Consider the following 15,189-nt stretch of genomic DNA (forward strand, 5'->3'; position numbering starts at 1 on the left):
GCCAGGATTACCATGATCTTGTGAACTAAGAACAAAGGACTCGGGCACTCCTGAGGTCCAGGAAGAAGAAACATTTACTTCCTTACCTCCGCAGCCCCAGCTACACATTAGAACCATCTGGGAAGATGAAGAAAAAAAAAAAATCCCTTTGGAGACCAAATTTGGATCTCTGAGAACTTAGGTTTTTCATCTCTCCAGGTGATTCTAAGGTACCACCAAAGTCAAGGGCCACTGACTGACTCAGGAGATAGAAGGGATATTAGAGACAGAGCACGGGGGGTGCTTCATCATTTTCCTGGGTCCATAAAACTGACCTTACTCTGCCCACTCCAAGATCAGTTTCCCGTGTCCTTCAAGAAACCCTGTTCCCACTCCCATGACAAGAAAGTAGCAGTCACTTCTCTGAACTGCAGTCTGAAATAATCACAAGTGTTCCTCCTTCCCTACTCACCCCACTGACTTTCCACTTGTGCCCTTGGAGGTGGGGCAGGGGACACTCCAGAGTCAAGAGTCCCACCCTCATTGGCCACCAGGGTCCAGGAGCTCAGGCACTTGGCCATCAACAGCTATTCACAATTCATTTGTCAGTCACCCCAGACTCCACCTCCTCACTTGCCAAGACGCCCATCTCACCCTAATCTTAACATCGCTGGGGAGGCGCTGGGTGAGGGAGGAGCCAAAATAAATTTAGGAATTGACAGCAAGTGAGAGGATCATGGGGTATGACTCAGCAGAAACTGAAGAGAGAGCAGTGGAATGGGGCAATCCAGAATGGAATTAGGCACTCTGCTCTGGCCACAGGAGGGGCAGGCCAGATTTCACTTTGGAGACCCGGAGGTAACTTTTCTAGATTAATTCAGACCGTACAGCCAGTACCGGACCCAGTCTCCTAAACACACAGACTCTCTGCCCTACCCCCCACACTGCCAGGATTTCAGACTCATCACTTGGGTACTAACAAGCCTTATCTCTGCCTCCTCTCTCCTCTAACACTGCATGTCCCACTTTCATTTACTTTAATTCTTCCATTTTTTTCCTTCTCCTTTAAGAACCCTGGAGGAAAAATATGAGCACCAGTCAAAGGAGCCCGGAATCCAGGGGAATTACTGGGCAGATTAGACAGCAATGCCTCTCGGCCAGGAGGGGCCAGGAGGGGCCAGGAGGGGCCAGGACGGGCCAGGACATGTCAGAAGTAGTAGAACATCCTTAGCTGCTCAAGTTCCCAGGGCCCCAGCCTGGACCGGGCTGTTCCTTCTGTGTGGGAGGCCCTCCTGCCTGCCTCACTATCCCAGTGTCTGTAGCAGGTGTCAAACCACCATGTCAGTGAACAAACAGGAAGGCCCCCAACCCAGACAGAAAGGTGGTGTGTGTAAAACCCAGTTACACTGGGTAGCCACTCAGTTCTAAGCTGGTCTCTACCGTCAAAATGGTTTAACCTCATACAGTGGTTCTCAACTTCAGTTGTACATCAGAATCACCTGAAGAGCTTCTAAGTAGCAGTGAGGCTGGAGCCCAAAGATTCTGACTCAGCTGCTCGGGAGGGGGCCCTGGCTTTTTCTGTAGCACCCCTGTTCTACTCTGCAGCCCTGGCTGAGAGCCGCTGGCCCAGCCGCACCAGGATCCAGCGCCATTCTGATCTGGGCCGGCGGCTGAGGTTCTGAGCATAGGCCTTGGAGCAGGTAAACCTGAATTACAAGCCTGGCTCTGTTACCACCTAGGTGTAAGAGCTAGTTGCCTACCATTCTTTAAGCTTTAGCTTCCTCATCCATAAAGTATGGACAATTATCCTACCAAACTCAACAGGAGGTGTTCCTGGCACGCAGTAGGTGTTCAGTACATGACTCCTCCCATTTTTTAAACTATGATTCGTACTTACAAATATCCACTCATCCCATATTCACGGAGGGGCACTCACTGTGTGTGCCATGACTAGTTTTCCCACTCTTGTCAGCTTCCCTGGTCTTGCAAGGACCTAATGACGGGCAGAGGGCCCAAGGCTGGGGTTTCAGACCTGCTGTCACATCACCCAAAGCAAGACAAGTGGGGTCTGAGCTTTCCCAGGAGCACGGATACCAGTGCCAGTAACCAGGCACTAGGCAGCCTCCCAGCTGCTACTGACTATATCCTGTTGGCCGCCCCAGGTACTCAATCCTTAACCCAGGTGTTTGATTTGAATGATAAAGCCCCCCGCCCCTCAAAAAGAGCTTCAGAATGTAGACAGTAGAGTAGCTGTGTTATTCAGGAAAAAAGAACACAGGCCAAATCCAAATATCAATGACCCTGATTTACCTGCTATTTGGGATGATACATAGCAGGGGTGCCTCAAAATTAACCTATTAAATGAAGGGAGCTAGCAAACTGCCCCAGGCCTTGGCCTCCTCTTCCCTCCACCCCCACACTAAGTGTGAGGTCTTTACACCTGTGGCTCCGGCAAGGACAGTCACACTTCACTGCAACAAAGACTGAGAAGCTGGGCAAGTTGGAAGTCCAGACAGCCCCCTGAAAGGTCCCCTCTCCTTCCTGTGTGCTACCCCAGGACAGGCCCTGCCGTCCCAGTTTACCCCATCCCTTCCTGCACACCCCTCTCTCCGACGTTTGTTCCTTCTGGCCCCCTGAAAAGCCGAGTGCCTCTGGCACCAGAGTCATCCTTTCCTCTGCCCCAAAGAGTAGGCCCAGGGCCTGAGGCCAGTCCCTTGTCATCCCACCAAAGCCTGCATGGAGGCTGAGAGGGAGGAAGGAGGGTGCAGTGCTTCCAACTGGGGGAAGCCCTGCAGAGAAGACTGGCCTGGCTACCCCAATCCAGCCGGCAAGGAGCTACATCTCCCCTCCCCAACTCCCTGCACACTGCTGCCTCCCCTTCCCACCTATAGAAGCACCTCAGTCTGTCCTTGGACCAAGCCCAAGGCCCCCCTTCTACACAGCGAGCCTCCACTCCACATCTCACACCCACACCCTGACACACAGACAACATCCAGTGGCTTCCCCCTCTGTCTCTCCAAGCACCCCCCATTCCAAACCAGGACTCCAGAGCCCTGTGTGGGGTGTGGGGAACAAGCACACTGCAGGAAGGGAAGCAGGGACAGGGGTTCCAGATGCCCCCTTCCCTGCTCCTGCCAACCGGCAAGCTGAACACACACATCTCCAGACTTGTCTCACCTCTGAGAGCCTATTAAAGACACTCTGTGCCCTACCCCACCGCATACACATGGGCTGGACCCCACAGCTGGGTTTGAAGAGAAGAAGTGAGGGGAGGTGATGGCCCCAGGAGCCAGGTAAAGCTGGAGGAAGAGAGAGGGTGAAAGCTTGGGGCTCCCTGTCCAGTGATCTGTTGCGTGCACCCTCACTAGTTCTGTTTCAAACAGCCAAATATATATACAGGGGGTAAAGGGACTTGCTGAGGTTCACACAGCTAAGAAGTGGGAGGACTGAGACTCAAACCCAGGCATTCTGCTCGAGTCCACATTCTTACCCACTAATTATGCCTCCCCTCACAGGGTAAAGGAAAGGGTAGGAGCAGCCTCTCCCCTTATGTTCCCTGCAGAGAAGCCGCAGGAGCTCAGGCGCTAGAGTTTGAGTTCCTGCTCCCTCATTTCACAGCTCCAGACTCCAGGGAGGTTAACTTGATGAGCACCCTCCCCTGAAAATACACTCTACTAACTTCACCTGGTTTATTGTGAGGATCAAGGGAGACCACAAATGAAGTCCGTTAGCACAGGATGAAAGGTATAAAACCAATTAGGGGCAGGAGGGAGAAGAAACTTCCCTTTTCGTGAATTCTTTAAAGATCTCTCAGGAATCTTTGCTTCGTGAAGTTTAGAGTTCAAAGATACTGACAAACTTCTCCACCTTCCAGCAACAGTATTTGCTTATCTGAGGATCCTGGAGGGGTGGTAGGGTGGGGAGGGGGTCAGATTCTAGGAAAGCAAGTGAGGCTGAGACCCTCCCCCTGAACGACCAACAGCTGGTGTACGATCTGTTAAATCCCAGGACTTGAAGCCTTGTGCCAGGAGGTGGGAAAGGAATGGTGGAAAAAGAGGTTTCACCAAATGCAAAGAGATGCTTCTCCCAAAATGGTTACCTGGGCAAAAGAACAACAAACTTAAAGCCTGTTATGCTGTGAATCCCTCTGAGGGGTGCTGTCAAGGACTGAGGGGGGCTATTCCAACCCTAAAGAGATAGTTGAATTCCTATCCTGGAGGAGCCCAGTCCTGGGCTCCATCCAGCTCTAGAACGAGGCTGAACCCTCCTCAGGGAACGAAGATGAAACAGAGTCACTGAAGGACGGGTCACACAGCCCTGTGACTACAAAGTGACAACTAACTATTGGCAGCATAAAGGTGACATTTTTAGTCAGTGTCACACTATGAAGTGGGGCGCCACAAAACACCCAATTCCATACAACCTCCTCTGGGGGACAGGGAGGAAAGTGCTTAAGGTAGAGGCCGGGTGGGAGGTAGGGCTGAGAGGGGTACTCATGACATCTCATTGGACCAAGTCCTGCCTGCCTGCTCTCCTGTCTCTGGAAGTCACTCAGACCTGGAAGGGGGTTGCATGGCTGGGTGGGCAGGGATGTTTTTAAGCCAGACCCCAAGGAACGCCCCAACCCCGCCACCCCTCCTTGGGATACAGGGTGAGACTGGGCAGTCTCTCTAGAGAACATCATTCCACTCCTATCCCTACCCCTACATGAGCACCGGCGCCGGGGGTGGGGTGGGGGGTGAGGGGGTCCGTCCCAGAAGCGGCTGCCGCGGACGGGCTGGGGTGCTTCTGGGCATACGGTGCAGTTTGCCAGGCCACCCCCTCCCCAGGAAAGTGTGTCTGTGGGTGGGCTCACCTCCACGGCAGGTTGGGAGGGCTCCCCAGGGCGTGGCTGCGTCACCGGAGCCCCCGAGCTGCAGCTCCGGACTCTGGAGCTGAGGACCCGCCGCAGCATCCGGGACACTAGTGGCGCCGCCATGGAGCCTGCTGGCCAGGCCAGACTCCACTGGGTAGCCGGCTTCGAGAGTACGCTGCCCCGGGACTCGCCGCCTAGGGTCAGCGCGGGCGGGGCGGGGCGGGGCGGGAGCGAGGCTCGTGCAGCCAATCGGCGAGGGCGCCGTGCCGCGCGGGCTTCTGGGATTTGCAGTCCATTCCCTCTGCTCCTTTCCTGAGCTGGTCAAGTGTTCTAGGGTTTGAAGAAGACAAGTTCAAACTGAGTCAGAGATCCTGGGTCTTTCCCTACAGGCTTCTCCGGCAGCTCTGAGCTTTGTGCCAGTCATACCACGACATGAGTACTGTAGGGCAGGTGAACGAAAAATTTAAAGTGGTGCCAAAAAAGTAGGTTATCAAGGTAAATAATATTTTAATGCAATATATGTAAAAGCCAAAATCAGGGGAAAAAGAAAAAGCCCATAATGAACAAAGTATCAACATTTTATATGAAAACAAGATCTGACCCTGCATGTTTACGACTTATTTCACTTCCTTCATGGTAGTCTGGGCCCTGGTTATAGGATAGTCGGCTATTTCCTTCAAAATACACTTCTCCAAAGACAGATACCATAGGATACTGCTTATATGTGGAGTCTAAAAAAAATGATGTAAATGAACTTGTTTACAAAACAGAAATAGATGCCAGACACAGAAAACAAACTTATGTTTACCAAAGGAGAAAGGGGGGGGGGATAAATTTGGAGCTTGGGAGTAACATATATAAAATAGATAACCAACAGGGACCTCCCTCACAGCACAGGGAACTATATTCAATATCTTGTAATAACCTATAATGGAGAAGACCTGAAAAAGAATAGATTTATATATATATATATATACACACACACACACACACATATATATCTGAAACACTTTGCTGTACACCTGAAACACAACATTGCAAGTCACCTGTACTTCAATTTAAAAAAATATAGTGAGTAAAACACACACACACACAAAAGTGATAACGCTTCTCCAATTGTGCCCCTACAGAACATTAACAATCCTGGCCTCTGTATTTTAAAAAAGGAATTTATATAAAGTCATAGATATATGTATTTAAAGAAGTCATAGAATGAATGGATATCATCTTTGGAATGCTTCCTACACAAACACCATGCTAGGCATCACTTAATACATACAATAATCCTGCACTTATTAGAATGTCAATTTTGCAATTTAGGAAACTGAGGCTTCGATTAGGAAATTATCCCCAAGTCATATGGTTGGTGGGTGGCAAAACTGGGGTTTAAACCCAGGACAATCTGATTCCTAAAGTCAAGATTCCATATATATCATGAATTGGGGGAGGGGGGTCGGATCCCTTTCTCTCTCTCAAAAACAAAGATCTATGGTCTAAGATTTTGCTTGGAATGCACACTCAGTAATGAATCTATGTACTAAGAACCTTTATGCTCCAACAGGCCTATCTGTTGTGTCCAAAACTCGATCACTATGGAATTGCAAGAACCAAACACTGAATAATGTCATAGGAAACTCACCTTGAGTCTGAGGCTAAAATCAACCCATCTCTTTTGACAGTCTCATTGCATTTGTACAAATCAGTTATAATCAGCTATCTTGTCCTTTCCACTAGTCTATTAATTCTTCAAGACCAGAAACTGTATCCTTATCTCCTAATACACACTTGGCAGCTGGTATGTTTCAAAGCTCAGACAATACATTGCAGGGAGTGAGGGTGTGTCTGGGTACATTTGAAACGGTAGGACAAGCCAAACAGAAGTCTACCTGCAAAGCGCCCGAGGACCCATGGAGGACAGTGCAAGCTCTGTCCACTGCTAAGTTTGATGCCTGGATTTGTCAGGGGAACTGGGTGTGGGGGTGGGGATGAACCCATTTTTTGTGTGTGGGGATATGAGTCCTGAAGAGCTTCCAGAAAAGGACTCAACGTCAGGGAAGAAGCCATCTGACATAGTGAACCTGATCCAGAAGTAAGTCCCTAGAATTTGGAGGAAGCAGAGATTCTGAGTTTATATACTGATTCTTAATCAGCTCTGTCCCCAGCTGTTAGTTCTTATGACTGTTGTTAACAAACTGCCACAAACTTGGTGACTTAAAACAAACTGTGTTCTCTTACAGTTCTAGAGGCCAGAGTCTGAAGTGAGTTGTTTGGGGCTAAAATTAAGATGTTGACAGGCACCCTTCCCTAGCAGGCTCTAGGGAAGAGTGTTTCCTTTGCCTTTTCCAGCAACCAAAGCTGCATTACTGGGCTCAGGGTCCTTTTCTCTGTCTTCAGAGCCAGCAGCATAGCGTCTTTTCTCTGTGATTCTGCTTCCATCCTATGGCCTGCTTCTCATCTGTGTTAAATCTCCCTCTGCATCCTTCTTCTAAGGACCCTTGCCATTGCACTTAGAGACCCTGGATAATCCAGGTGAGTGTTTCCTTGTGGATCCTTCTGGGGGTGAGGGACAGAAGACAGGAGAAGAGAGAAGGATGGTAGGATATGGAGAAAAGTATCCATCAGTTGGTCAGAAACCAGGTCACTAGAGGCAATGAACTTGCAGGATACTAAATCTTGTAAATGAGTCCCTAGAGACAATCTCGTGCCCTCATATCATAACCCCACTCTTTGACCTCATCTAAAATGCCACCAGTTACATGAAGCTTTTCTAGATTCCACCCTCTTCATCTGAATTGTACATGATTGTTCCTGTGCTTGGGCCTTAGTGTCACTTTTTATAGAAACTTGGAATTCCAGGGCTGGCCAAGACCTTACAGCTCATTCAGTTTAGACTCTAAGCTGAAATCTAGATGGTTATGAATCTACATAGACACTTCTGCTGGGAAACTTTCTGATTTCCTGACATTGCCTGTTCCACTTAAATGACTCCTTGACTATTAAAAAACGTTTACTTGTGTCGAGCAAAATTGTGGCTCTTTCTGTCTACACATTGTGATTAAGTGTCGCACACCTGCTAATGGCCATGGATAAGGAAATACTTTCAGGAGCTCACAGCCTAGAGTGCAGCTCTGATCTGGGGACTCCATGGATGGATTTGGGGGGAACCTACAGACCCCTGAAATTGGAAGGATGATTCTATTTATGTGCATTTTTTTTTTCTAGGGAGAGGTAGCTTTCATCACATGCTTAAAGAGGCCCATGACACAAGAAAGAAAATGATTACTGGTCTCGAAATCACCCTTCTGTTATATCCTCCCATTAGCCCTACTGGAAGCCCCTGGAGCTATGCATCTTCTCTCTTAAGACATTTGAGAGCCTTGACACAAGTTCTCTCCTCTTCAGAATTATTCTCAGCAGCAATTATTGCCAACCCTTGGGTACAACATCACATGAGCCACTGTGCCATTTCAGTCCATCTTCCCAAATACAATTTGGTTTGTCTAAGTCCCAGTGGCAAATTGTATTTTTGAAAGATAGGCACAACAAAATCTGTTATCTCACATGTAATTCCAGAGCAGGGCTGTCCAACAGAACCTTCTGCAATGATGGAAATAGTCTAAGTCTTCATTTGGCCAGTGAGCACTTGAAATGTGGCTAGTGTGACTGAGGAACTGCATTTCTAATTTTATTCAATTGTAGTTAATTTAAATGTAAACAGCCATGTGTAGCTGGTGGCTACTATATTGCTCTGTGTCATTCTAGAACCTTACTTTTCCCATCAGGAAGTGGAATTAATTCTCCTCTGCTTGCATCTCAGTGGGTTTGTAACTGGCTTGTAACCAACAGATGGATAGAATACAGCAGAAGTGATGCTGGGTGACTTCTGAGGCTAGGTTAGAAAAATATGCAACTTTCACCTTACAATTTACCTCTAATGGTCTGGTCTCTGGCTGGCTGGAAGATACCTCTCTCCTTATCCTCCCCACCCATTCTCTCCCCATCTGTCTTCCATCCTCCAGCCCCCACAAAAGGATCCGGGACAAAACTTGGAAGCAACCAAGATGTCCTTCAGTAGGCAAATGGGTTAATAAACTGGGGTACATCTAGACAATGCAATATTATCTCAGTGCTAAAAAGAAATGAGCTATCGAGCCATGAAAAGACAGAGGACCCTTAAATGTATATTATTAAGTGAAAGAAGCCAATCTGAAAAGGCCACATACTACAAGATTCCAATTATCTGACATTGTGGAAAAGACAAAATTATGACAGTAAAAAGATCAGTGGTTGCTAGGGCTTAGTGGGGAGGAATGAATAGGTGGAGCATAGAGGATTTTTAGGGCAGTCTGACTATTCTTTAATACCATAATGATGGTACATGTCATTATACATTTGTCCTAACACGTAGCATATACAACACCCAGAATGAACACTACTGTAAACTACGGGACTTTGGGTGATTATGATGCATCAGTGCAGGTTCATTTGTTGTAACACATGTACCACTTTGGTGGGGGATATTGATAGTAGAGAAGGTTGTGCATTTGCGGGGAGGGGCAGGGATTACATGGGAAATCTCTGTGCTGTCTTAATTTTTCTGTGAACCTAAAACTTCTCTTAAAAAATTAAGTCTTTAAAAAAAACCCAGGTTGGGATTTCTGGCCACATGCCCATTGCCTCTCTCTCATAATCGAAACCTCAAGTATCCAGCCCTCTATATTCATTCGAATCCCTCCCCATTTCATCAGTAGCTATGGATGCTCTTTGCAAATTTAGGCATTTTAATTAAGCAATGAAATAAAAACTTTTAGAAAATATTGTTTCAACAATTCCTATAACTTCTCTTTTTTGGGACCTTGTTCTGAATGTTCTCTGTTTGCTTTTCCAGACTCTCCCTGACCCTCCCCACCCTGCTCTGAGGACTAGGATGTTGGCGTCTACCAACTGCTTGGGTGGCATCACCCAGGCACCCTTGACTCTGGTTTCAGGTGGATCTGCCTAGTAGGAGGCACAGACAGGAGATCAGAGAGCAGAAGAGAGAGAAGTCAGAGTATTTATTCCTCCTGCTCCCTGCCCATTTTGCTGTGGTCCGGCAATGACTGCTTTTCAGCAACTATTGCTGGTGTCATATGGCCCTTCTACCATGAGTCCAGCCACACCATATCTAACCATTGTCCCTTCAGGCTGGGGTGGGTTTGGACCCCCACTCTGTGGGTGGTCATGGATACCTCAATATCCCTGTTGACCACTCTAACTCTGTCCCCACCTCAAAAATGGTACCTTCTAAAATCTCACCTAAGTGTGCTGTCCCTTGCTGGTTCCATGACTGATAAAGGATTCAAGGACTTCTCCCTCCCACACTGCCCTAGATTCCCCCTTGTTAATAGTGGTAATTACAACAGAGTGACAGTTTGTTTGTTTATATCCCTCCTGCAATATAAACCCTTTGAGGGCTGGTGCCAAATCTTAGCCACCTGTAATCACAGCACCTAGTGTGGTGTTGAATGCACAGTAAGCTCCCCATAAATGTGCACTAAATGGTGCATTCTGTATCTTTGACTTGCCTTTCTAGTGAGGTGGCTGTATCAGTCAGGATGGGCTAGTTTGTGCTGTTATAACAATCTCAATATCTCAATGGCTGAAAACCACAGATGCTTCCCATTTGTGTTACACATCCAGCAAGTGTTAGCTGCAGATTGTTTTTCATCAGTGTTGTCCTCACTCTGAGCCCCAAGCTGATGGGGCAGCTGCTATCCACATAGAATACTGGTGGTTACCACAGGGAAGGAGTGTGCAAAAGACCAAAATTGGCTCTTAGCACTTCTCCCTGGAAATGCCACCCGTCACTCTGCTCCAAGCAAGTCACTGGCCACATCTAATTTCAAAGGGGAGAGAAGCTTAGCCCTCCCACAGAGAGGGAAAGCATATATTGGTGAACAGTAAACATCTTGCCAGGGGGACAAACGTCCCTCTGTGCTCTAAGGTATCATCCAGGCTTTTCCATTTCCCTTTTATTCATCCCTGCCACTGGCACTGCATACTGAAACCAGCCATGGTGGCTTCATGTGTCTGCACATGTCACTCTAGTCCCAGAGCCATGAAGTGCTGACTATAACGTTCACTTGTTTAGAATCTGTCATCAGCAAAATTAGGAGGAAGAGAGTTTGTAATAAGCCTTTAATTCAGTGGTTCTCAAAGTGTGGATTTCCAAGGGCAACTGTTTTCCTAATGCTACTAAGATATCATCTGCCTTTTCCACTCTCATGCTCCTATGATTGAATGAAGGAATTTTACACAGCCTATCCGACTGTGATTTCAAAACAGATTGAATGCAAGAGCAGATATGAGAATCCAGGTGTCTTCTACTAAGCCCAGCAAAGATTTGCAAAAATGCAACACGATGCCACTTTTTCTCCCTAATTATTTTGGAAAATATAGTTATTTTAATGAAAGTACTAATATATCAACTTTGCTATTTTTAAATGAGTTATATATTTTTACATCGCTCAGTTTTAATTTCTAATATGATAAATACAAATTAAACAAATTGATACCATAAATAGATACTAAATAGCCATAATCCACATAAGCAAAAATTTTATAGGGTCTTTGGTACTTTTAAGCGTATGAAGTGTTCCCGACAAAAAGTTTGAGAATTTCTGCCTTAATATATACCCCTCATTTTCTGCAGACCCAGAGACATCTTAATGATGCTTTATAATCGTTCTCTGATCACATCATCTTCCCTAAACCATAAAAGAAAAACACCATAAAATAAACGTGTGTCAGTTCCCTTGGCTCCTGGTGGACTACCTGTCTTGCTAAGGGGATAGTGGTGGGTTGATGGTTTCAGGGGTCCTCCCTAGCAGACCAGGCTCAAGGCAGGAGCCCCACACCAGGAACCAGCCCCACACTTCAAGTCTAACCTCTGCCATTCAGTCACTTTCTCTCTACCGGTTCAGGTTCCTCATCAGTTAGAAATCACAAACTACTCCTCAATACTGTTGGGATTAAATCATATAATGATTAAGCAAGTGCTCTATTGTTTTCATGACACTGGGAGCAAGGAGTGCCTTACAAGTGTCACCAAAACTATCCTTTCCCACATAAGAGAGATTAGAGAAAGTGATTCCTTCAGGTTCATTAAACTTCCAGGAGAGCTTTTATTAGAATTAGGTAACCGCCATAAAGGATTTGTGGGTCCATTATAAGCCATCAAATTAGCTGAACTTCTTTTCAAGAATGGGTAGCCAAGAGCAATGACAGAAAGTGGGGTGGGTAGGTGTAACAATGAGTTGGGAAGATGCAGAAGGCACAGGGATTACCAAGAAGGATGCAGCCCAACAGAACCAGGAAGCCCTGAGACCCTCAGAGCGTGGGAGGGCATTGAAAACCTTCTTCTGACTTTTTGTAGACTGACACTTCATCCCTATTTTGAAGTCCTGCTGAATGATTTCTCCTCTTAATCTCCTTCTGAGTGGTGCTTAAAAATTGGTCCATAAATTCTTAAACACTCCTCTTTGAAAGGTGGAGCCTAGTTTCCCTCCCCTTAAATGTGAGCTGAATTTAGGACTGCTAACAAATGGAATGTGGCAAATGTGATGGTATTAGGCCTCTGAGGGTGGTTCACAAAATGCAGTGTGGCCTCCTCCTTGTCCTCTCATCACTCACCCTGAAAGAAGCCAGCTGCCATGTTGTGAGCAGCTCTTCGGAGAGGCCCCAAGACCAGGAACAGAAACCTCCTGCCGACAGCCAGTGAAGGACTGAGGCCTCCAGCCAACAGTCAGGTGAGTGAGACATCTTGGATGTGGGCCCCCACCCCTAGTTGAAGCTTCATATAACTGCAGCTCTTGTGGGTATCTTGACTGCAATCTCATGGGATACTAGAGCCTGAACCACCCCGCTGGCCACCACCAGGGTCCTGATCCTCAGGGGCTGTGTGAGATAATGTTTGCTTTAAGCCACTACGTTGGGGGTAACTTGTTACACAGCAATGGATAATTAACAGTGTGTGAATTCATCCTGTCAGTTACTATTTCTTTAAAGCTACTGCCTGGTCCCCTTACAGGAAAGGAATGCCCTTTGATATCAGTACAGGTAGAATTCTGGGTTGTTTGTTCTCCATTTACCCCACCCTTACGTGGGGTCATTTTCCACTTCTCTTTGCCCAACTCTAAGAAATTGATTCCATGCACTCTCTTGCCCTCAGGCTTCTGCCTGGTTTCCATCCAAGGAAAACACTGGTAGGGGAGCAGTGGGCAGGACAAGAGAGAGAGGTCTGGACATCTACCCCCCGACCCTGCTTTACTTCTCACCAGCCTGGGGAGGCAGAGATGCTACTGCACGTGACAGTAACTCATACCTGCAGAGGTGGGGTTCATCATGTCACAGTCTATTCATTGAAAAGAAAAGCAACTCACTCTTGGTTCTTCCTTTGAACAATAGCCTCTAATTCCCCTAAAACAATCAAGTCCACTTACTCAAGCCTGATTCGTCCGCAAGCACAATCAAGTTCCACTGTCTGGATTATGTGATTGCTTTTTAAATTAAGTTGGGATAATGATCAAGGTAGAGAAATGAAACGAGGAAAATCAAAGGCTGACATTTCTGGAAATATCTCAGGTCTTCCTGCTCTTTTGGGACACGGCCGAGATTGGCTGGGCCAAGAATACTGTGTAACATGTTCCCTTCCTGCAGCAGTCAGGGAGGGGCAAGCCTCTGTGAACAAGGCAGGTGCTGAACGGGGAAGAGCCCTGGCTTGGCAGCAGGGAGGTCTGGCTGCCAGTCCTCACGTTAACATTTATAAAACATTTATTAAGAAATAATACTTTTACAGAAAACTCAAATTCAACTTCCTTAGTGACAATAAACTGACTCCACATAGGTCTGTGCCGATTCCTTTCTAGAACGAGACAGGACTCCAGCCTGGTGCACAGCGAGTCCTACAGTGGCCTAAGGGCTTGTGGGTTCAGGTCTAGAAGATGTCTGGGGAAGAATCGAGCCTTGTCCTATTCCAGGTGTTCTGCCTGCAGGAAAGTATCCTTGGACCAGCCTGTACTACCCCACGGAGCCTGAGGATGGTAGTCTATCCGCACAGTGTCCCCAGCAATCACATTTTACACTTTATCATCCCCAGAAAGAAAAGGCACACTTGGCCTGGGGGGAGGAGGTCCCCGCACAGGCACAGATTACACACGTGTAAGGGCTAGCCTGGCCTGGTACGTGTAAGGCTGGGACTTGGAAGGGAATGATTTATTCTTCCAGATGATCTGAGAGGCCCCTTACTCCTGGTAAGGCTTTGTGTGTGGGCCGGGGCGATGGCCACCCTCCCAAGGTGGAAAAACAGTCTGTAGAGTGGTTATGGGCTTGGGCTCTGGAGGAAGGATGCCTGGGGTCAGACCCTGTTCCACTCAGTTGGCAGCTGTGTGACTTTGAGCAAGTTAGGAATCTTTCTATGCTTCCATCTCTTCATAATTAGAAGGGGACAGTAGTATGAACTCCCCTGGGGTGTGTGAAGATTGGATGAGTCAGTACAGAGTGCTTGGCTTAGAGCCATGCCTGGCACCTTGGACATCTCAGAATTGTCACCTTCTGTGATTGGAGTTGACCACTGGCTTCTATCTCTATCCCGTAAGTAAGTGCCTCTAGGAGGGGCCTTTCAGCCACTGAAGTCTACCTCTGACATCCATCTGTCTACCTGCTGTCTGTCTTTTGGGCCGTCATTACACCCCCGTCAGGAGCCACCAGACTCCTCATGACATCCCTGAAACACGCAGCCCACACCCAGGCAGGGCTGGTCGGCCTGGAGGGGAGGGGCCCTGCAATCACACCCCTGCAGTGGTAACAAACAACCAGCACTTCCCACGTGGGATGCACAGACCAGAGAAAATATAAAAAATAATACAGGGGCCTCAGATGAGCTCATAGGGAGGGTAAAACTCTTCAAGTTCTCAGGGGGTGGGCACCAATGGGTGGGGAAAAGGGACAATGAATTTGCTTTTCTCCGAACATACATCCCCACATCCCTGTCTCAATTTGCTCGTTAATCAAGGAAAATTTCTCAGAGCTGTGGTTTGGGTTTCTTCACATAGGCAGGCAGAGTTTGGAAAGCAGAAGGAGGTGACACTGGAAGCCTGGAGAGGCTAGAAAATCTGCCAGAGGCCCCACCCAGGCACAAAGACCTGGCTACTCCTTCCATAAAGGTCAGCAGGAGAGGGGCTTCCACTGGAGGGTCAGGGAGCAGTTGGGGGGGGCAGATGGTGGGCGGCTGGAGCAGCAAGCAGGGCCATCTCAGTCCTGGGTGGGAGTCTGACAGTAAGGAGAACGTTTATCTCTGACACTAACCACAGACCTTA

General features: G+C 47.6%; 1 protein-coding gene across 1 annotated transcript in view; it reads right to left on the reverse strand.

The window, feature by feature from the left end:
* Positions 1 to 5,039, reverse strand: part of MOCS1 (molybdenum cofactor synthesis 1) — a 28,176-nt gene extending 23,137 nt beyond the window's left edge. The window contains 1 exon segment of the mRNA XM_032463014.1: positions 4,835 to 5,039. Within this exon segment, the coding sequence (XP_032318905.1) occupies positions 4,835 to 4,957 (123 nt within the window). The 5' untranslated portion in view covers positions 4,958 to 5,039.
* Between the last annotated feature and the right edge of the window lie 10,150 nt (positions 5,040 to 15,189).

Source organism: Camelus ferus, chromosome 20 (genome assembly GCF_009834535.1).
Source record: "Camelus ferus isolate YT-003-E chromosome 20, BCGSAC_Cfer_1.0, whole genome shotgun sequence".
Lineage (NCBI taxonomy): Eukaryota > Metazoa > Chordata > Mammalia > Artiodactyla > Camelidae > Camelus > Camelus ferus.